Source organism: Podarcis gaigeae (genome assembly GCF_964106915.1).
Source record: "Podarcis gaigeae genome assembly, chromosome: 12".
Taxonomy (NCBI): Eukaryota; Metazoa; Chordata; class Lepidosauria; order Squamata; family Lacertidae; genus Podarcis; species Podarcis gaigeae.
In genome coordinates this window covers 40,762,234-40,786,414 of record NC_139688.1, presented here as the reverse complement: position 1 = coordinate 40,786,414, position 24,181 = coordinate 40,762,234, and the positions used below count along the sequence as shown (strand labels likewise).

At 41.3% G+C, this 24,181-nt stretch overlaps 1 protein-coding gene and 1 long non-coding RNA gene across 15 annotated transcripts in view; one reads left to right on the top strand and one right to left on the bottom strand.

The window, feature by feature from the left end:
- The window catches only part of LOC310828487, a 125,467-nt gene that overhangs the window by 3,284 nt on the left and 98,002 nt on the right, over positions 1-24,181 (bottom strand). The window lies entirely within an intron of this gene.
- The window catches only part of ZNF385D (zinc finger protein 385D), a 571,924-nt gene that overhangs the window by 466,618 nt on the left and 81,125 nt on the right, over positions 1-24,181 (top strand). For 12 of the 14 annotated variants that reach the window (XM_083705882.1, XM_083705891.1, XM_083705890.1 and 9 more), the window contains one exon: positions 14,345-14,455. The exons of the other annotated variants lie outside the window; for them this stretch is intronic. In XM_083705882.1, coding sequence (XP_083562008.1) covers positions 14,345-14,455 — 111 coding nt within the window. The remainder of the gene's footprint in view (positions 1-14,344; positions 14,456-24,181) is intronic. 14 annotated transcript variants of the gene reach the window in all.

The window sequence follows — 24,181 nt, the reverse complement described above, 5'->3', positions numbered from 1 at the left end:
ACTCCGCTAACCCAGAAATAGTGCTTCAGGTTAAGAACTTTGCTTCAGGATGAGAACAGAAATAGTGCTCCGGTGGCGCAGCAGGAGGCCCCATTAGCTAAAGTAGTGCTTCAGGTTAAGAACAGTTTCAGGTTAAGTAGGGACCTCCAGAAAGAATTAAGTACTTAACCTGAGGTACCACTGTACTTTAAAATATTTCACAACAGGCTATAAACCCATTCTTAGCTAACTGGTTGTAGCAGACAAGGGATCTGATTGACCCCACATCCTTGCATTTGTAAACACAGTAATAATTATGGAAAGTGCAGGCTGACACCATAGAGTAGACTACACAAACAGAGCCTGTATGACATGTTAGGAATCTTCAGTTCTAATGTTTTATGTTGAAACAGAAAAACAGAAACATGTTTATTTTGCCAGAGCTCCCCCAGCCTCTTCGCCCTGTTTACATTATTATTGCGGTTTGATTATGAAAAGGTCATGGGGGGGGGGGGGCTGGTTCAGTCCAATTTTTTGTGTTGAATAAATCCTTGATGGTTTTATTGCTATACTGAACCTCCTTTGCAGTTCAGATGAGTTTTTCTCTCCAGGAAACTGTATGCTCTTAACAGCATTAGAAATGCTGCAAACTGATCCCTGGGGTTTCACAATAAATTTTGCTTGTTTGCATTGTTGCTGGTCTTTGGCTTCGCGTGCAGGCAACCAAAGTACAATTCATCTTCAGTCATAAGCTACATAGAATTCCAAGGCACGGACAATCAGATTTCTTCTCTAGCTGATTGAAAAACATGATAAAATGATCTAATACACTATATTTGAAGGATGCTTTGGGGAAGAGCAGAGGAGGAGGAGGAAGAGCAATAGAGTGCATTGTCAGTAGTGAAACTTGTTCAGAATGGAATATTGAAGGAAATGCTTCCATGATATGAAATACAAACCTATGTTTTATGTGAGGGACATACAATCCATTCTGCGTCCCAACATTTCCCCTGTGGTGCCATTCATGTGCACCACATAGAGTACTTACAGATGTATACCAAAACCTTTGAGACTTTGTGCCATGCATTTTTTTCCACCTTTGATTCATGGTGTTGGAAAAGCAGGTAGAAATGTTTATTCATCACTCAGAATTCTGAAACCTGGGCTCATCCAATGAAATAACCAGGGCATCTGTGGATTCAGGACAGACAAAATGAAGCAATTTCTTCAGAAAAATTCCTACATTGCTCCCTAGTTGTGATCCTGAAGCGCACTGGGAGACAGGGAGGAAGGTCAGATGATGCTGCAAACGGAGAGACTGCCTTAAATAGGGATCAAGCCCTGCCCGCCTCTTCAGATCACCTTCAGAATGAACCAATCAGAGCCAAGGATTTTCCCATTCTTGCCTCTCTTGCCCAATGGCTCACAGATGTGCCCAGTCTTTTAGGCACCATTTAGGCCTTTTGGCTGAATGTTCTTACGACTGATTGAACTGTTATAGGTGCTGTGTGGCTTCCACTTCGTAGTGGGCAGAGAGAATGGAAGGATGCTATTTAAGCCCCTTACCATATTGAACCTTATTAATTGCAAGGAGACTGAAGAGTGGCAAACATGTTGCAACAGAAGCGGCATGGTTCTGCTAGATAAATAGGTTATCAATAGGTTTTTAATTGAAGGAGAACTTTTGTTGAGTTTGAAATGGATTAGGAGTTTGTGACTGAACAGATCTTGGATACAACCACAGAATCAAAGCCTTATGCTATCTTTTCATTATTCACCCTTGCTAACCATCTCGTTTTGTGTGTTTTTTTCTTTCGCTAAGAAGAGAGATAGTATCTTCTTTCTTTAAATGTCAGTTCAGAGATATATATAAAGAAACTGAATGTATAGGACTTTAGAAGCATTGGGTCCAATTCTGCTTCTTATAGAAACCACATATTGCCTGATTTCATTTGTCTCCCTGATCGTTTTTGGCATTTAATGGGCAGCTAATATAGTTTTTAGAGCATATTTTTGGAAACAAGTTGTTATGTAGGATTTCAGGAGACATCACTCAACATCAGCTTCTTCAAAGGTGTATACTGTTCACACAGTATCAGGTACTGGACACACACACACACTTTAAAATATATATGTATACAAAAATTGTATAAATACAAGGAATGTGCAAGAGCCACAAGATTCACCTTATATTTTCATCAGTAGTGATGCTGATCTTGTGATGAAAGGCAGTATATTAATGAAAATAAATAAATAACTAACAATACCTTTATTGTCATTGTACAACCTGTGTACAATGAAATTAAATGAGCCTCCCTCCCTGCCCAAACACTCAGTCTCTTATCAAACAACACACTACATTGCAAGTCAATTTTGCTGTGTTATTTTCCATTCAACAGCCCACGGATAGAAGCTATTTTTTAGCCTGTTGGTACAGCTGAATATACTTCTATATCTCCTGCCCGAGGGTAGAAGATTTAAGAGGTGATGACCAGGGTGTGAGTCATCTCTAAGAATTTTTCTCGCTCTCCTAAGGCAACGATCCCTTGCGATGTTATCTAGCGGACTCAAGGGACAGCCCATGATCTCATGTGCTGTATTCACAACCCTCTGTAGAGACTTTCTATCTGTGCATGTCAGGCCAGCATACCACACTGTGATACAATATGAAAGGAGACTTTCTATTGTGGTAAAAGGAGTTCATCAGTTGTTGTTTAACATTATTCTTTCGCAAGACTCTGAGGAAGTTGAGTCTTTGTTGGGCCTCTCTGACCACCTGTGTTATGTTGATTTTCCAAGTGAGATCCTCACTAATGTAAACTCCCAGGAATTTAAAGGAGGAGACTCTCTCCACACAGCCCCCCCCCAATATACAACAGGGCAGGTTCCCCTCTCTTCCTTCGGAAGTCCAACACCATCTCCTTTGTCTTACTAATACTTGGTAAATAAATAAAACAATAAATTTGGAATTGCTCTGATTTTTCAGTTTGATTAGTTATTTGGATCTGAAGAACTTCTGTTAAAGCCAAAACCCTGTCCTTCCCACATTTACTATAATGGGGAACCTAAAACTGACTGTAGCTTCTTCACATAAGTGGATGAAATTTGCAGGCAAATTTGCAGCTCCTCCAGAGTGGATTAAGTCTGCCAAATTCCATTAAGATTCAGCCATGATATGTGTGTGTGTGTGTGTGTGTGTGTGTGTGTAAGTATAAGTGTAAGGTTTCTGCCAGAATTTGATGCAGTTGTAAGCATGGTTGCCAATTCTGAGGGGTTGAAGCTTGTTGCCTTTCAGAATGTCAGTTAAAGTGAACTAAATGCATGCAGCAAAAGAGGTATGGAAAATCTAAGAAGTTTAAAACAAATGAAATAAAAAGTAACAATTAAAGCAGATGTTTGTTGAAAAACAGAAAGGGCTTAGTATGAAAAGGAGAAAATAAATCACAAGAAGCTGTACAGCTGAACATAGGGGGAGAAAAGGCAGAATGTCTCTACTCTCTTAAATTTTGCAAACATCCCTCCTACAAATCACTGTGATTGCAGTGCCCTGGGAATATCATTCACTGTGATTAAAACACAGACCTGTCCATCAAAATGAAATATCCCTCTACTTCTCTCCACTCCCCCTCCTCTCCACTAGAGCTTAGTACCTTTTCCTAGTCAGCTAGGTTGGTTAGTTTGTTTTTTGTTTTGTTTTTTGGTGTATGTGTGTGTTTTAATAAAACAAGATGCATTGTTCACTCTATTTAAAATGGCAAGTTGCTGTGTTCTTTTGGACACCCAAGTCCAGGCATAGGCAAACTCGGCCCTCCAGATGTTTTGGGACTACAACTCCCATCATCCCTAGCTAACAGGACCAGTGGTCAGGAATGATGGGAATCGTAGTCTCAGAACATCTGGAGAGCCAAGTTTTCCTATGCCTGCCCAAGTCCATAGAGTGATTCAGGAAATTAGGTGGTCTTTGATCCACCTTGTGATGCCTTGTGAACCACGCAATCCAAACTTGGACTGTAGAAACCTCACCTGAATCACCCCCAATCACCTCATAATATAGGCTGAACGCAGAGTCAGCGAACACTTCTGTTCATGCTACCTGAAGTAGATGACAGTGACACTGAAAAGAGCCAGGATCTTGCAGTCACAGACAATATTTTGTCTCACTGTTCCTCTAATGGTGTGATGGAAAAGCAAGAGCTTCAAGGCACATTCTTCAATCAGTAGAGTTCCCAGCACAGGGAAGCATGAGACAATATAAGCTACATTGCAGTGGCGTAGCGTGGGTTGTCAGCACCCGGGGCAAGGCAAGTAATTTGCGCCCCCTAACCCATGGATTTGTGCCCCCTAACCCGTGGATTTGTGCCCCCTAACCCGTGGATTTGCGCCCCCTAACCCTAACCCCCAGATGTTGTGCCCGGTGCGGCCGGCCCCCCTGCACCCCCCACGCTACGCCACTGCTACATTGTAAAGAGTTTTATTTTCTAACTACACAGAACAGAAAAGACATCCTCTCTCTATGAAAGCAGAGCAACCGAACAAAGGAACAAAGGAAACAGGAAACCACTAACGTCACATCCTGTCTCCTATCCCGTGAGACTGCAAGGTCGCTAGAATGTAAACAGAGTCCTGTGACTCCACGCAGCTGCACAGTGATAACAGAAACTAACACACCTTGCCTCCACCTAATGCCTGTCTCACTTCTGACACCACAGGCTGTTCATATGGGGTGTAATATTGGGACTGATTTACTTGTGAACAGTCCAACATGGATAGGTTAATATCATGTGGTCAATTTCCCAGAGGTTAAGGTGTATTTGGGGGAGATGGTAAAGTGTATTTTGGGTGTTACTTCAGTTGTATTTTGCAGTAAGTCTATGATGCTATAAATAAATATGGTATGGTATGGTATGGTATACGCTTCTTCCTCCTCCCCATAATATGTTGGGAAATAATCAGACAAGGTCTTTTAATGATTGTCAGGTGCTACTATTGTTTTATGGTGTTTTGTGTTATTTTGGTGGTGTGGTGTTTTTTACTTTATGTATTGTGTTTTATCTACTGGAAGCTGTCTTGTGGAGACATGACCCTAAAAGGTTGCCTAGAAAACTTTTCAATTAAAAAACCCCCTGAAGACTAACCCCATCTGGTCTATTGATAGGCATCATTGTTTAAATACTCAGCGCTGGCTGTATTTTACATTTCCATCACAATAACGGCACAGTATTTTATTAGCCTTGTATGAATCATGATAGGCATAGGTGCTAGTAGGACCTCCCCCCCCCAAAAAAATGAGTTTTTAGCAATATTTCCATTTAGATAATCACATTTCTGAAGTAGCTGTGTACATAGTAAATGGTCCCTGAAGACCTTTAGTCATTCACAGGAATATTCCCTGTAGGGCCCAGTTGCACAGAAATTAATAAAGTCCATACAGCAAGTTCTATGTCTGGCAAAGATACTGTATTAGTTTGCCATGAATGATTAAAGGCAGTGCTGTCATTAAAAGCCAATTACTGCATTTGGTCTAGCTCTAGGAAGATCTTTCACATGTAAAGCATCCTACTGGGAACTGTTATGTAATGATCATTACCCTTCGCAGCTTTTTGTTCCGAAATTCACAATAAACTTGAAAACATTCATGACACATTAATTGTTATTTCAATCTCTTAATTTTTTGCCCGTCCAAGTAAGCATAGAATTTGCTTGTTTGGGAGCCAGTTTCTGGGGAATTCTGATGTGTTGGACGAAATCCAGTCGTCATACCTTTGATGTTTTGTTGCATGTGTGTGTAACAGAATATGCCCCATCGTACCGTTTAATTGGCATCTACAGTAAGTAACCCTTTGAAGTAAGCAGCCAAATAGCATAGGCATGCACAAGATAATTAAGTGTTGGAGAGTAAATGTATGTGATCATGACTGCACCCACACTGGTTGACGTTTACCTTTGACTAGTGCTATTATTGTGTCACTACAGGTAGAGGGATGCCGGAATTAGTGTGGCCACTGGCACATGGCCAAAAAGAGTAATTGCAAGAAAAGAGTACCGAGGAGAACATGGATTTGCACAGAGGGTTGTCTTCTGACAGCACTTCAAACAGAGGACACTGTAAAGCAGGACCCTTAGTCACCTTAATTTGGTAATGCTTATGCAATTATTTTTTTAAAAAAATAAATTAAAAAATTAAATAAAAATAAAAAAAAGCAACTCCCTGCAGTTGAAGTATTAGCACATCATGGAGAAACGTTCAAGTTCATCCCCTTGTCTGCTGCACTGGTGTTACAGGGAGTAACTCTAATGGAAGGAGATATTCAAAAATAGCTACCCCCCCAAAAAAACTTCAGCTTGAAGTGGTAGAACCAGCATTCTGTCCCCTCATTTTGCTGAACACAAGAAGCACGCTTCTGCTTCGCAAATTTATCCCCCCCCCCCCCGTTTCCATGTGTTCACACTGGGATTTAGTTGATGGTGTGGTTGTGAGCATGGGAATTAATAGGTGTGTTACCCAAAGTACAAAATGTTAACATTTAATGTAATAATTTAAAAGCATACAAGAAAGTGGTTGTGAAAATTAGGAAATAATTTTTGATGATGTAGTGATATGATCATTTAAGTACCTCTAAAACGCCATTTTCATGAAGGGCATCTGCTTGGTTTATCACAAGGCTTCAGATACTAAGAGCTTTAATATGAAAAAGTTGAACACTACAGAGTTTAAGGTGGCTTTGTAGGTACGGAAGGGGTGGGGAGGTTGATTGCCTTCACAAAAAGAGGAACATTTAAGACACCAGCTGCTCATTATGTTGCTTTATCTATAGATGACAGATTTTTTTTTCCTGGCTGAATTTGATGGCTTCAAACAGATACGTATTTCTATCTCAAATGTGTGAGAAGCAGTTTATCATAGTGTTAAACTTTTCATTGATACGACCAGAAGCAGCGATTCACAAAAAATATGTAAAAATGCTAGAACTTATTATGTAGAATTTCAAATCACTGCCTAATTATTTATCATAATTACTGAAGCAACACTGAATAAATCAGCTATAAAGGGATGAGTCATGCATGACAGCACATCTAGAACATGCATTTTTAAGAGCTTTGCATCATTGGTTCTCATCTGTATTGAAAATGAGTTTATAGGGATTTATTTTTTCTTCTATAATTAGGTATTTTGACAAGCAAGTTCCCTCTGCTGGCTCCTTTCTTTATTCCCAGTGTTGATTATTGATCTGGTAGATAGAGTACTGAGAAAACCAGCTGTGTTTCACAGGCATAGAGATGTCCTGGGTAACATTAAGCGGGTTATTAGAAGTAATTATTAACATGACCATGTGGATCGACAGACCAGGTTATCTGCTGATTGCACACAATGTAGGCACTCCCTCTCATTAGCAATGCAAACTTTACTTAGCGTGCTCTGTAGCTATATCTGTGGTTTGATAGCTTTAAAATCTTAATGTTAATATTCAGCTATGTGAGCTCTGCTCATGTGACATATGTGTGGATATGAACATGCGGATGGGGAGAAATAGAGCTGGGTCCACTGGCCTCATGCATGCTCAGTAAAAATCTGGAGATCATGTTTCCAAATTCTACATATAGGGCCAATGGAAATGATCTTAGCTATAGTTTGTTACAGGGACACGGGTGGCGCTGTGGTCTAAACCACTGAGCCTTGGGCTTGCCGATCAGAAGGTCGGTGGTTTGAATCCCCGTGACGGGGTGAGCTCCCGTTGCTCGGTCCCAGCTCCTGCCAACCTAGCAGTTCGAAAGCATGTCAAAGTGCAAGTAGATAAATAGGTACTGCTCCGGCAGGAAGGTAAACGGTGTTTCCGTGCACTGCTCTGGTTTCAACAGAAGCGACTTAGTCATGCTGGCCACATGACCTGGAAAAACTGTCTGCGGACAAACGCCGTCTCTCTCAGCCAGTAAAGCGAGATGAGCACCACAACCCCAGAGTTGTTTGCGACTGGACTTAACTGTCAGGGATCCTTTACCTTTACCTTTTATAGTTAGTTACATTTAATGAACAAGGCTGCATAGTTATGTTTTTTTTTTCTTGAAGAAGAGACTAAAGACAAGAAATTATCTGATAGATGTAGGTATAATGCTGGAGATACTTTATTGAGATATATGGTATGGGCATGCTTTTGGTCTGAGGTGGTTGTCCGTATCGATTTTGTACTGGTGAAATCCTTGATATCCATGGATATCCATGTACTTTTAAATTATATTCATGTAGTATGAGATTCTGCCCTCCTCCTGCCTTTAGTGTTTTTAGCCAATGAATGCTTATAGAGAAATTTACAACACTCAAACGGCTTCAAAATGACCCAGGATTCCTTTCTCTAAACAATGGACGTGTGTCGTTTTGAACTCATTCTATGAGCTTCCTTTGTATGTGGGTCACTCTAGATTTTTCTTTAGATAGAGACAATGGAGAATTACTGGTACTTTGAAGCTGCCCACCCGAGCACTCCTGTCTTTCCTGGTGCAGAAGTGATTGTTGGCCAGAGAAATAATTGACAAATCTGGGGTGTATTTCAGTAAAGCTATGGCTGTGTGACTAAAGTAAAAGGGAGCAGCAAACGTAGAAATTCATGGTTTTCCCCACTCAGATTTGATTTAATTTGATTTAATTTAATTTGATTTGATTTAATCCCCCCCCCCACGTTACCTTTTCAAAAATACAAATAAAACTCATACCTCCATAGCACCCTCCAACATTCCTCAGGAAAATAGAGACATTTCATTCTAAACCACAGAATATCCATATTTTCGTGCAGAATGTTGGAGTGTATCACTATCCATATTTTGAGATGGGGGTACAGTGGTACCTCGGGTTACATATATTTCAGGTTGCCACTGTATTGTGCTTGAGAATAATGAGTTACATCAGCTCTGCAAATTCACCTGGTGTTGATATTCTACATTTGGGGGTGGGGGGGATCTGAGAGAGGGAGGAGTAATGCACAACAACCCTGAAGTACACTCGTGGTAATCCAGTCTCTTGGTGTGATGGTTATTTTTATTTAATAAAGAAAATTCGGTGTATGTAGGAAGGGGAAGTTCATAGTAGCAGTAACGTATGGAGTGTGTGTGTGTGTGTGTGAATAAATGCTTTCCCACCCTTGAGAGAAAAATAGGCCAATCCTTGGGGATGGGCTGTTGTTGCTGGTTTAAATTCTTAAATAGGTGTATCCAGGACAAAGCTTCAAAGCCTGTTTTACTCAAAAATAGAAAAAAGAACAAAAGAGAAGGGTGGCTTTTTGACCTTTGCTGAGAGTATTGCTGCAGTTATTATGAGGTATAAATAAATAATCACAACACATACTCTTAGAATACACTGCTTGCTGTTTAACAGTTTAATCTGGAATTTATCCAAGCATGTGCACCTGAACCTTGGTTGCTGTAAATCTTAATTCTCTTTTGACTCCTGACCTCTTCAATCAGAAACTGCATGCCTGATCTTGCAATGAACGTAGCATTGCTAGCCTAGGAGCAATTGAACAAAGACCTACAGTGATGTAACCAGTTCACAACTCATTAAACTTGAGTTGTTTACATGGGTCAAGTTGGGCATTGGAGGGGAGCAAAGCTCTTGCTTTTTGACAGGCAGACATTCAATAAGTTAGGCATACAAAAAACCTGCATAGTGAAAGTGGGAAGGGATTTCCACAATGTCACAAAGAATGTCCTCTCCCAGGCTACCACCCCCCAAGCTACCTAGTATGGCAAAACTACCAAGAGGCCCCCTCTGCCAATCTTAATATTTCAGAAGGTCTGTAGGGAGGACACCATCAATTAGATCAGGCATAGGCAACCTCGACCCTCCAGATGTTTCGAGACTGCAGTTCCCATCATCCCTGACCACTGGTCCTGTTAGCTAGGGATGATGGGAGTTGTAGTCCCAAAACATCTGGAGGGCCGAGTTTGCCTATGCCTGATTTACATGGTTGGTTAGAGTGTGGTGCTGGCAACGCCAAAGTTGAAGGTTTGATCCCCGTAAGGGGCAGCTGCATTGCAGGGGGTTGGATTAGATGATTCTCAGGTCCCCTTCCAACTTTGATTCTGTGAGATGGAGGCTAAGTTGTTTAGGGCTTTAAACATTCATTTGAAAATCCTTAATTGGAAACGAGGTACCCCAGAAAGTATTTGGGGTCTTTTTTTGGGGGGGAGGGGACCAGTTGATGTTTCCAAGTTATCTTCAGTGGCAGACCCATGTGGAGTGTAGATCAGAGAGTATAGTGGCTTTTGCCAGTGGAGCAAAATACATGCCACCGTTATTTTATGGTGCAGAGTAGGTGCTTTGGCAGACATAGCTATAAGGCTTAGTCTTACTGGCTTTAGGTCAGCAGGCATTTTTGGAAGTTTCCTTGTAGGCAGCTACAAGTAAGTCATAAGGATGACTGAGAACTCTTGGGTATGCTTGGGCCCATAACTTGTGGGTTTAGTTTCTCTTTCACCTTTCTTCCTTTCTTCTGTTGTAGCAAGTAATATTAAGTAAATGATCCAGTTTAAGCCTACAGCTGTGTTTGTCTTACCTGTGTTGAGACGACAGCCTACCCTGCCACATTTACTCAGGCAAATCCTGTTGGCTCCCTGCTACTCAGATGTAAGCCACATTAAGTTTAATGGAATTTACCCCCACGTAAGTGCATGTAGGCTTCCAACCTTTAAAAAGCACCTAAACGGAACAAACGTGGTGATGGAGGGGATTACAGAATAAAGATACTATTGGCAATTCATAGCATAGCATTCATATATTCCCTTGTGCTTTTCACATGGTTAGAGCACAAACACCATTTGATGAGACTGAAAAATGGTTATAGACAACTTGCAGGATTATTTGCATGCTGCACTAAAACCAGGAGGTTATTCCAAAAAAGGGGATTTCAAGATTTCAAATGCAGAGGCAAGGGCTTTGAATAAACATTTAGGGGTTTCATAGGCAGGTTCCTGTAAAAGTTAGAGAAAAGAACAAGGAACTATAATGCCTGCTATCTTTATATACAGATTGTTGAGAATATGTTTCTAAATAATCAAACACTTATCAGATTTCTAATATATTCCGCTTTATCTGTCCTGATGGTCCATTTCTTTTACTTTGTTCTTCTGATTCAAGCAGACCATTCATATTCCCTGCCCTTTTTTATCTCAGTTTCTCAGAGTTCACAAATGTGTATGGGTGAGAGTATGTGTGGTCCACTTGCCAGCATCCCTTTCCTGTAACAAACATTTGGGCACTTACCTAATATTTATTTAAAACTTTATGGGTTGGCAGCCTTCCCCTCCCCCTCCCCACAAAACTACTCTAGGAGAAAATCCTAGAGCCTAATATAATTCTAGTGCACTCACCCTCACTTGCCTGTCTGCCCTGACTTTGTTAGGGACTGGGATTTATGGAGTTATATTTGGAAAAGCAATTCTGACTTGCTGTATCAAACAGCAATTGGCAGAGTACAGATTTCTGCATCTGAACCGGCTTTTCTTAATCACTTTGGCTGCCATCCAAACCTCTTTGCATATAGAACTACAAGCACAAATCATGAGGTTCACATTTTAGAGATACATTTTGTAGCCTGTAGAATCCTAGATCATTAATAAGAGAAATACACTTTGTGAGTACAGTATAGGACATTTTTGTGTGCTTCGGTTGATATAGGTAAGTCCAGTAGATTTTTCTGTTGGGATGCAGAATGGCATCTTCTGGAACCAGGGGCTAGATTATTATGCCTTTGATGTGCAGTCAGTCCCGGGTCATAATCAGTACCATAATAATAAATGTTCTTGTGTCCTATTTATAGTGCTTGATCTCAAGAGATGTTTGTTTTTCCTAGAATCCCTTCCATACATAGAAAAGCTAGCTGACTCATATGTTTCATATCTGTGCTTGAAAAATGGTCATGGGTTCTGTTTTAAGAGATCATGAATGCAGAATTTGATTCAATGTGTTGGCATTAAATTCAGATTTAAGGGTGCTTGCAGTTATTGCTACTAGGGCTCAAATAGATACTAGGCCTGTATTCCTTTTTGCCACTGTTTTGAGGTTCACCTGATTTGGGATGGGCATTTCAGGCAAACGCCCCAAAAAGGAGTTAAAGGAACCCAAACTAGGTGGTATGAAGCGATTCCTGTCATTTGGAGTGGGGGTGGGAGACTTACCATAGAGACAACAAGGCTTTCTCTCACCCCTCCCCCCGGTGTCATGGACTGGCTGAAAGCAGAGGAATGGTAGGAGGCACCAGCTGGTGAACCCCCAAGGAAAAAGAGCTCAGGCAGAGCCCAGGAATTGGTGTTGGGGGTGACAATGAGTGGTCAGCTGGAGAACAGGGGGAAGACTGGGAGGTGGTGGTGTAGAAAGCTGAAAAGGTAACAGGGTTTAGTGAGCAGGGAGAGTTTGTGGCAGAGAGAAGTCCAGAAGCGGAAGCAGGAGACGAGGGAGGCCAAGAAGCAGAGATGAGTGAGGCTGGTGAAGAAGCCAGGGTGCCGCCCCTTGCTGCAATGACAAGCCCCCCCACCCCGGTCTCCCAGGACCAGAAGAGGTATGAAGAGGGAGCAACAGAGACAGACACACCAGCATAGTCTCAGGTTGCTTGGGAAAGACCCAGGGAAGACAGAGACTTAGGTAGCTGTGGGAATGCAGGGACCTTCAGTCTCCACAACTGCCTCATAGGGGCCAGATCTGCTGAGAAGAGTTGCTGTGCTCATTAGGCCTGGCACTCCCTCCAAAATGGCTTGTGCCAATCCACCACCAGCAAATGGAGGTGGAAAATTGGAGGTCTCCATATACAGTCCTCTTATTCAGTTGTTCTGGAGAATTCAGATGACATAACTCCAGGTCCACTTCATTCCTGTGTTTCCTCTGTAGTCTTCCCATTTTTTCCAACTGCCACTTTTGTGGCCATTTTCAACTGCTTAGACAAGCATAGCCCTATTGTTTTCCCTCTGTGGAGCAGTGTTCTGCAATATGGGTAGCGACATGTGTGGTGATAGTTTCTTCTTCCATGCCTTTCTGCTTTCGTGTTATTTTATTACTGATTCTCCCTATTAGTCTTACAGGGGTCAGCAAATTTTTTTCAGCAGAGGGCCGGTCCACTGTCCCTCATGTGGGGAGCTGGACTTTATTTGGGGGGGGGGGAGAGAGAGAATGAATTCCTATGCCCCACAAATAATCCAGAGATGCATTTTAAATAAAAGGACACATTCTACTCATGGAAAAACACACTGATTCCCTGACCCAGATTTAGAAGGTGATTGGGCCAGATCCGGCCCCAAAGCCTTAGTTTGCCTACCCATGGTCTTTGAGAACAGAAAGTTTTGAGATTGCTTCATGAAGAAGCAAGGAAAGCATTTGTAGCTGAAATAGGTTGGCCATGTTGCAAAAATAAAGAACTTGTCATTTTTCTTTGCATCTGTGATATATTTATCCTTTTTTGCACTTCAAATAAAATGCAAAATATGTCTCTCGTTGCTCAATAATAAATATTTAAACATCAAAAAATCTTAATGATTCAGAAATTTTGTGAAGCAAGTGAGAGCTAAAAGTAACTGCACAATGAGTCCTTGACACAATAATCCATTCTACTACTTGTTCCTTTCTATTTTCCCTTGAGTCTTCTATCTTAATTTGTCTTATAGCATGCTTCTTTTGCCATATTCTTCCCACTTGAGAGTTACTGCAGACACACTAAAAAGAGCCAAGAAAGAGAAATGATCCCACTTTCTGTGCCAGAAAAACACAATATATGTGAAAGTTGAAGTGAGTTTCTTTAACGCTGAAGCAAGGGAGGAAACATTCAGATCTTGTGTAGTAACTAACTAAAGTTAAGAAAGAACAGTCTGACATGTCAGAATGTTCAGCACATTTCTTTCGGATCCATCAATTTCTTGCAATGCGATTTTCCAAATTTGTGTCCGGTGTGCCCTTCAGAGCTCTTTGTTTCATTTACACCCAATTTTTATTTTTTGCTTAAAATAAAATAAAATTGCTACATCTATACTGTACAGATAGAAAGAAAGTGGTATCTTGGGCTGCAATCCTGTGCACACTTGTTTGGAAGGAAAGCCCCATTGAACTCTGTGATACTTACTTTTAAGAAGACTTACAAGGGTTGTACTGCTAATGTTTAAAAAGAAAATAAGACTTTGGGTTGTATCCAGTGGGAGTCATACTCAGCATAGATGAACCTGAATTAATGGACATGACTAATGTAAGTCTGTTAATTTCAGTGGGTCTACTCTGTGTAAAGCTTGGTTGGATACGATCCATTGGCAGTGTGTAAATTCCATTAAGCATTGTTAGCAGAATTGGCAGACTTCCAAGAGAATAGAAAAGCTTTTATTTCTCCTCCTTTTGTTGCAGATGGACCCAATTCAAAAAGCGGTAATAAATCATACGTTTGGGGTTCCTCTTCCTCACAGAAGAAAGCAAATCATATCGTGCAACATTTGCCAGTTGAGATTTAATTCGGATGTAAGTAGATAATTTATATCTTCTTAAAAATATGTATGCATGAGATAATGGGTTTGGGTTTTTGCTTTGCTTTGCTTTGCTTTTTTGGCAATGGAACCTGTATGATATTATTTCACATTTGCCTCATGGTTATGGAGCAATAATGTATATGATTACTTGATACTCATCGGCTCAGCTTTTCTCTTTCGGTTCTCCTTTCTGCAATTTCAGTTCTACAGCTTGAATTATATATAGCTATAGATAAAGTTATATGGAAGCCTGCTGATCATGGAGGGAAAGGAAGAGCAGATAGGTGCCTAGGCCGACTGGAAGAAAACAAACCACAGTGCCTGGGAAACTTCTCTTCAGCTGCACAGGCAAATGTGGTAGGGGGAAAAGCCTTGGGGAAGAGCTGGACATGGTTTGGGGGGCCGGTGGCTTGCCACTCACTCGGATGTAACATTCCCAATATTTTCTCATGTGTGGAATACATTGGCATATTTTAGGGTTGCCATATGTCCTCTTTTTCCAGGACACGCCCTCTTTTTCATGGGAAGAGTCATCATAGCGATCCATTGTTAGAAGTCAGCAAATGTGTCCTCGTTTTTGCTCTTCAGAATATGGCAACCTTATTTTCTTGCTTTTCTACAAAGTCTGTCATATATTGGCAACTGAAAAATATAGTGGTACCTCTGGTTATGGACGGGATCCATACCAGAGACCCGGCCATATCCTGAAAAGTCCATAACTGGAGGCACCCTTCTGCGCATGCGCGCAACATGCAGATCGCTTCTGTGCACGCACATGTGGCGAAACCCAGAAGTATACACTTCTGGGTTTGCCATGTTTGCAACCCGAAGATTACATATCCAGAGGGATATGTAACCCATGGTACCACTGTAATGAAAAGGGGGGGGGGGGGAATACTAGGAAGTTGTTCATGTTAATATTCTCAGTGAATATCTGACGTTTCTATCAATATAACACAGAAAGCGTACAGAACATCAGAACATCTTGATATTCTGCCTTAGGAAGCCTAATCAAATATTGGAGAATGCCCTGCACTTATACAGAACACATAACTAATTTGAGAACATCCTAATACATTTTTGCACAGTTGGATATGCGATGGCTTCTGCTTTTATAGGCATGTGCTGCAAATTTTGAAACATTACCATATTTTTCCTAAGACATAATTTTAGAAGCTGGTAATAGCACTTGAACTCAGTCTGAAACTGGATGGCCCTAATGTTGTGCTGTAAAAACTATTTGAATACTTTAGCTCAGTTCATTTCCCCCACCCCCCACCCCCCGCATCTAGAGCCAGGCAGAAAGTTTTCAGTTGAGAATGTTTGGCCAAATTGTGGATGGGGTGGGCTGATGGCAAGAGATACATAAAAGTGAGTCGGAAAGGGCTGGGCGATGGGCTCTGCAGGGTGGTGAATGCTTCCCTCGGTGAGGGAGTCCTCCCAGCCCTGCTAAAAGAGGTGGTCATTAAACCGCTTCTTAAAAAAACATCTCTGGACCTGGCCGATATAGCCAACTATCATCCAATCTCAAATCTTCCATTCTTGGACAAAGTGATTGAACGGGTGGTTGCTGAACAACTCCAGGCTTGCCTGGAGGATGGGGACCATTTGATCCCTTCTAGTTGGGGTTCAGGCCTCATCATGGGACTGAAACCGCCTTGGTCGCACTGGTTGATGATCTCTGGCAAGCTAGGGACAAGGCTGAAAGCTGTTTCCTAGTTCTGCTGGATCCCTCAGTGGCTTTTGCTGCCATCAATCATGACATCCTTCTGCACCGTTTAGAGGAGCTGGGGGCACTGTTATACAGTGGTTCCCCTCCTTTCTCCTTGGCCGTGTCCAGAAAGTGGTGTTGGGTGATGAATGTTCAGACCCCTGGGCTCTCACTTGTGTGGTGCCTCAGGGTTCCGTCCTCTCCCCCATGCTTTTTAATATGTATATGAAGCCACTGGGAGAGATCATCAGGGAGTTTGGGCTGGGTGTTCTTCAGTATGCAGATGATACCCAGCTCTACCTCTCTTTTAAATCAGAACCAGTGAAGGTCGTGAAGGTCCTGGAGGCAGTTGGAGGATGGATGTCGGCTAACATATTGAGGTTGAATCCTGACAAGACAGAAGTACTATTTTTGGGAGACAGGGGGCGGGCAGGTGTGGGGGACTCCCTGGTCCTGAGTGGGGCAACTGTGCCCCTGAAAGACCAGGTGCGCAGCCTGGGAGTCATTCTGGACTCACAGCTGTCCATGGAGGCACAGGTCAATTCTGTGTCCAGGGCAGCTATCTACCAGCTCCATCTGGTACACAGGCTGAGACCCTACCTGCCCACAGACTGTCTCGCCAGAGTGGCACATGCTCTAGTTATCTTCCGCTTGGACTACTGCAATGCGCTTTACGTGGGGCTACCTTTGAAGGTGACCCGGAAACTGCAACTAATGCAGAATGCGGCAGCTAGACTGGTGACTGGGAGCAGCCACCCAGACCACATAACAGGCACAATTCAAATTGTTGGTGCTGACCTTTAAAGTCCTAAATGACCTCAGCCCAGTATACCTGAAGGAGCGTCTCCACCCCCATCGTTCTGCCCGGACACAGTGCCGTGGGCCTTCTGGCAGTTTCTTCACTGTGAGAAGTGAGCTTACAGGGAAACAGGCAGAGGGCCTTCTCAGTAGAGGTGCCCATCCTGTGAAACCACCTCCCAGCCAGATGGGCAGTGTAGATATATATATATATATATATATATATATATATATATGCTTTCGTAGATTTTCACGGGTACAGGAATGCAGGTTTTGGTGTCCTCGGGTGTCTTCCCGTGTAAAAGTTGGGGTGTCTAGGCGACGTTTCGACGAGGTCTCACTCGTCATCTTCATATATATATATATATATGTATGCAGGCAGAGAGGATCTTCATATATGTATATATATATATATATGTATGCAGGTTTTGGTGTCCTCGGGTGTCTTCCCGTGTAAAAGTTGGGGTGTCTAGGCGACGTTTCGACGAGGTCTCACTCGTCATCTTCAGGCTGGTGCTTTCGGCTTCTTGTTACTGGAACAGAGCGGGATCTCAATGTTTGAGTTCCTATAAATACTGTAGAGGGGGTGTGGTGTCTAGCCTCCAATGTTCTGGGCAGAGAGGAAGTTCCCAGGCTAGTGTGCCCACGAAAGCAAATATATATATATATATATATAATGGTTTGTTTATACTCCTCATTATTAAAATAGCAATATTATTGGCACAGGTGCACAGCTTCATTTAGTCATCATTTATCTTAGTATTTCTTCAGTAAGTTGGCCAGCAATATTTACCTGTGATAAAGTTTCATGTCATCTGAAGCATAGGAAGTCTGCAGCTACCGCTGTCCTTACTAAACAGATTCTCTGGTTTTAAAATGAGAACAATTATTGATGTACCTGAACAAACTACAAGATGCCGTCACATAAAAACTACCCTAAACTGTGGAGTATTGATGTGCTGTGGCTCATCTGGCCTTTGCTGTCTATGCCACAGTGCACCCTTTTGTACCCCCAAAGGAGACAAAATTGTGATGACACAAAGGAAATTACTGGATTCACGATGTGAGTATTCTGTACATAATGGCTTGCAGTGCAGAGCAGCCTCCTTATGACCAATCCCACAGTTCAGCTAGCTTGTGTACGTTGGACATACTGTAAGTTGTATGAATCAATTTCGGGGCAAAAATCTATGGTGTTGAATTTTCGCTGCTGACTATATTTACTTAGAATAGTGTTTCAGCTTCTCAGAGCTCATATTAATACATGCTGAAAAAGTGCAATTTGGAAACTGAACTAAATACCAATGTTAAGCTATGCTTATCTTGAGCTAAGTGCATTTTTATTCACATTGAAACAATATTTATAAAGGTATGTCACTTTGGATTAAGCTTCTGTTTTGATATGAATTGAAAATGAAGCATTTAAAGGTCTAAAATTGCCATCAGGGACTCACTGCTTCTGCAGATGAAATCCAAAAAGGCAGTTTCAAATGAGTCCCCTGCAGCTCTCAGAAATATGCTTTTTTCCCCCTGCAAGAACAAACATACAGGTGTATTCATAGTATTGACCTGCACTCTTGATAGATAGAGCTTTGAAAAAATGAGTTTTGAGTGAAATGACTTACAAATCTTGTTCTGGTGGGTTTCTGCAGGTTTAAGTGTGTAGTTGGTGGGGACACTGCTGCATAAATAGGTTGCATTTGTACTGAAGCACATTGTTAAAAGCATAAAATGCCTTCTTGTACGCCTTATAAAGAAGTCTTTAGGGATATTCTGAGAATAGGATTTCTCCTTTCTCCAGCGCTGCTTATTTTCTCTGCATCAGTAGTCTTGTCATGATAATCAACTTTTTTTGTCCCAACCATCAATCACTCTTGATTACAGCTGGGTAGAAGTTCTGTACTGTTGATCAGCTCATCAGTGTGCATAATGTTATACCTGGAGACTAGCGAAAATCATCCCTCAGTGGGAACTCACTTCACAGCTTTTGTCAAAAGTACTTTCATCTATCTATCACTCCCCTTGCACTTGTCACTTTTCTCTTTGATTGTAGGTCTTGTGAATTCAGATTACTCTTAGTTAGATGGATTTGAATACTGAAATGTCATCCTGGGTTGCAATATGTTTCATTTCACTGTACAAATATCACAGCAATTATTAATACATGAATTACAAATTAAAAGATGACACTGTGCTTTTGCTCAAGGGAAGGAGCAATCTTCACTAATATTTAAGAGTTGACTCAGGGATGTGGTTTAATTTGGTTAAGGTAACACTTTATAATCAATGTTCACTATAAATAACTAGGTAACTGCTAGCAGGGCAGAGGTTTAATTCAGGGGACGCTAACCTTTTTGGGCCAGCAGGCACATTTCAGCTTGAGAAATTGTTATGGGTATCTCACAAACACACACACACACACACACACACACACACACACACAGCAACCAAGCACATATCATAACCCATTCTATTGGCTACAATGGAATGCTTCTTTCAAGCCGAAATTCACTGGTGCAGGGAGGCAGGGGATTCTGTGGGCACCATCAAAGATCTGTGTGGGTGCATGGGTACCCGTGGGCATCATGTTGCTGACCCTTGCTTTAATTTCTTAACAACACAATCCTCCATATGTCTGCCCTGAAGCACACTTATTGAATCAAATGGAACTTTTTCCCAGGTAAGTGTTATAGGATTGCAGTGTAAGTGACTAAAGAGTAAATTAATTTCTGTTACTGAAAAATGTGGCAACGCTGATGCCGCTACAGGTTTGTTTGCACAGGCAAGATGTAGGGAGTATTACTCCTCTTAAATACGGTTTTGGCAGCAAATACATGTGACAGGACTTAGAGACAGCTAGCTAATGCCTGCACGATTGCACGTGAACCCAAATGTTGCATGTTTGAGATACATCTCTCAGCTTTTGCTAGTCACTGACAGTTCAAGAGAAACCAGGAATAGCATCTGGGCCTACCTGCTTACTGGTTCTGGCATTGCCATACGACATCTTTTGAGTTGAGTGACCTGACCCACCACTGGGGCGTCTGTTCTTTATGCAAGTGTTTTACCCTTTCACTTGGCAATTTGGTGGGGAAAGAGGGGCAGGTTCTCCCTGCCACTTGTTTTCCTCTGTGTGTTAGTGAACCAGTGTTCCTCCATGAAACGTGGGAGAATTCACTTGCCATTCCACTAAGTAGTGGCTGTACAGCAACATTCTTTGAACTGCAACAGAACTGTTTACTCCATGCAGTCTCCCCAGTACCTGTGCTTGCAAGAAGTCACCAGCCTTGTACGTATCCAAGAATCTGGATCATTTGCTGAGTTCAGCTCAGGTGATGCTATAACCCTGATGTAGAACAGACTCATTAAAGGTACATTAAAGCTGTGGTACTATTTTGGAGCCTCTCCTAGAAGACTCATGAGCCAGTGATGTATTGCTGTGTTGGAAACTCATTGTGGGCTATTCTAAAGTATATTTTAGTATGTGTGTATGGATCTGTTTCAAATAGGCCAGAGCTCGATTGAAAGAAGTGATCTGCAGTGCCAGCCGGCGAGTCTACTCAGAAGTAGATCCTATTGATTTTGGGTATAGGATTGCAGCTTTATTCTACTTTAGAACTCACATAATTTTTAATTAGGTATTGCACTTGCTAAATATAGTAGATTCTGATACAGGTTTACTGCTGTAAGCAATGATGCAGATCAATGTGAAGATTTACCAGGGTTCTAGAGGTCATGTAAGCAGGAAAAGAAATGCAGGCTACAAAATCATGAGCTTAATTGGCTAATTAAGCAATCTATGCCCTTTTAAACTGTGTGTGGAGAGGTTATTGTTTTTTGTTTGTTACTATGTTACATATTTTTGTCTTCTTATATTGTAAACTGCCCTGTGATCTTCAGGTGAAGGGCGGTATAAAAATTGATTGAATGAATGAATATGGATAATGTTATATTTCCTATAAATATGATATTTCCAAAGTACCAAGTAGAAATGACAAATTAAAGTATTAGAGAACCACAAGAAAGGGACTTGATTAGAATCTCATATTTTCTCTCTCTATAAATGGTTTAATTAGTAAAAGCTAGTTTTCCTATTCCTTCTGGCCATATTTTAGGACAGTGATCAATTATGCTAATTACCTTAAGCAATGCTAGGAAACAGATGGTATCAAATTTCCATTAGACCTGCAAAATTCAGTATCACTTATTCTGTTTCACAGAATATTATAAAACCACTGGCAAATGTTTTCTTTTAATAAGCCAGTAATGTGCATACAGTAATTTTTAAAAGATGAAGCACTCGCTCCAGAGAACTTGCTTTGTTGTATTCTAACCTGATGATTTTTCTTAACACAAATTGAATGATCTCAGGGTAGAAAACACTATTTGTCTTCTTGAGTAAATCTTTTCCTTGAACCAGAGTTCCATCACTTGCACACACAAACATATTTCACTTTGTAGCACTTTATTTATTTTTTATGGTTTAATAATCAATATGACCATGTTGTGGTATTAAAAGTTTATAGCAAACTGTATTACTTTTCCAAAGACCTGTCAGTCCCCACTGCTCTTTAAAATAAAAAGAATAAAAAGAAATCTGGCTGCTGTATACTCAGATCTGATATCTCTTTTCTATTATAATCCTAGTTGAACAGATTGCCATAATTTATCTGTCATTATTCATCTATTTATCCTGTAATATAATGTTTCTATCAAAATTGTATGTGGTGATAAATGCTTACAATGAAGCCCATTGTAATGATAAGCAGGTGCAAAGCAACAGCAATAAGTGAATATCAGTATTTGGAGCTGCAAAGAAATATGAAGTATGGCAAATGAAATTTTTATCTCCCTTGAGATGGATTATTGAACATTACTTAAAAATGACAAGGCATTTGATGTTTATTATTCAGGTTCTGCCTGGCCAAATCCATGGTTTATACACAATACTAACTGTAGCTTCTTATGTCTAAACCTGATGCCCACATACTTGAACATAAACCTCACTGAAACTGTAGGATTTACTTCTTGAAAGCATAAATAGGATTGTGCTGCACAAGGTTCGCTGTTTGAAGGCAATGGCCCAGTTTGCACTTAACATTAAACCATTATTACGAAGACAGACCTCAGTAAGGCATGGACTTGTGCACTATTCCCTGTTGTGCACACCAGGGGAATATCCTGCTCCCTTTTTAATTTAACCAAAGTTTAGTGTTGTAGCCGAACCCTAAATTGTGATTCGTCTTAACTATATCTTGTTGGAACACGCCAACTTCTTTGACTACGGTTTGCAATTGGTTTGTTTCAACAAATCATGGTTGTAGTCAGAAGTGACTCACCTGGTGAGGTGGAACATTAACGCTAGCCAGTTACTAGGACGGAAGGAAAAGGTGGTGCGGAGGGAAGGAGAACTTTGTGGAGGTACCAGGAGGAGTGCCAGAATGGCTCCACCATCGGGCCCGCACAACCAATATATTGCCAGCTCTCCCTCTCAGTAAGCTGCAGCAAAGCCACTGTTAAGAAGCTACTGTGGCTCTATCTCACTGGATTAGTTGCTTCTGGTTTTGGCAAATCTGAAAGTGCCTTACAGCTGTGCTTGAGAAAGCACACAAGCCCAAAGCTCACCTAAAGCTTATCATTATGTCCAAACCAGCCATGATCAAAGCTTGCCCCTTGTGCATTTTGGTAGACATGCAAATCTGTTTAATTTTAATTTGTTCTTAGCCTGTTGTGGTAGTCCACACTGTTTGGCTTTTTCTTAAGCTCTAAGCTGGATTTATGGCTTTTAGAAAGTCTCAACGGGCTCTGAATTAGATGTTGATTCAGAGGGCAGGTCCACACAAGGGCAGGAATCCAAATTCAACCCACTGTTTCACAAGCCAAACAGCCAATTCAGTGTGGCTCCTTTGAGTCCTAAAGGACCCAAACCACTGCTTTGTGAGGGCATTTGAAAGCCAATGTGCTAGCAAGGTTTAAGAAGCTATAAGGTGGCCATGCATATAAACCTTCATCTTCCACAAAGCCCACCTCCTTTTCCTTCCATTCTGCAAACAAACAGAAACTCTGGATTCCCACCGCAATCCTGCTTGTGTCAGATCACACAGATATTTCTGGTGCCACCTTAACTGAAAAGATTGCAAACAGCAGCACACCAGGTGGAAGCAGATAGGGTTTGCATTTTGCTGTACATTTTGGGTTTTCCTAGGATTGGGGAAATCCAAATTCACCAGGTAGGAAAAATGTGCCATGAGACAGAGAATTCTGTAAGCACTGATTATTAGAATTTTTGTGCACAGCATCTTGGAAACTTAAAATCATAGAATTGTAGAGTTGGAAGGGACCCTGAGGTTCCTCTAATCCAGTGGTGGCCAAACTCGGCCCTCTAGATGTTTTGGGACTACAATTCCCATCATCCCTGACCACTGGTTCTGTTAGCTAGGGATGATGGGAGTTGTAGTCTCAAAACATCTGGAGGGCCGAGTTTGGCCACCACTTCTCTAATCCAACCCTCTGCATTGAGGCATGTGACCTCTCTTTCTTACAAAATGTTCAACCACATTATGCTGCAAACACTATAAAGCAAACACCTTAATTTTAACCGGGAAGAGTAGTTACGACTAGAGCTACTGCGTTATGTTCCTTCCAACACGTTTTTGTTGAATTGCTGGACTAACAGAGGATGACTGCATTTAAATGTGCTGTGTACTGAAACATGAATTGCCTGCAGGAAAAGGCTGGCCTTTAGTTTCACCACAGGGTATTCAGCATGTGCAAAAGTGCATTTACCAAGTGATGAGTGATGGATTGGCACTTTGGGGTCCTTTGAACTGGGAGTGATTCAGTGTCTGCTTGTGAAATTCTCTTGTATCAACACCAAATAGGATAAGGCAATGCTACACTGATATTTGTGGCCAGTTTCTAATCTGTTTTGCTATGCTTTTTGTGTGTTGCTCATGCACTGCAATCAATGGAGATACACCCAACAGGCATAAGTAAAGCCAGCCCCTTAATCAATTACAGAAACGAGAAGTACTATCTCTAATTTTCTTTTTAATCTGCATGTTAAATTAATGCTTAAAAAAAAGAAGAGGAGCTGTAACCTTTGCAAATCTTATGCAACTATGCACATGCAGTTTAATTCGTTCTGTAGGATGAAGCAAATATTGTCAAAGATAATAAGTTCCTTCTGCAGGCTCTTTCAGTTCTAAT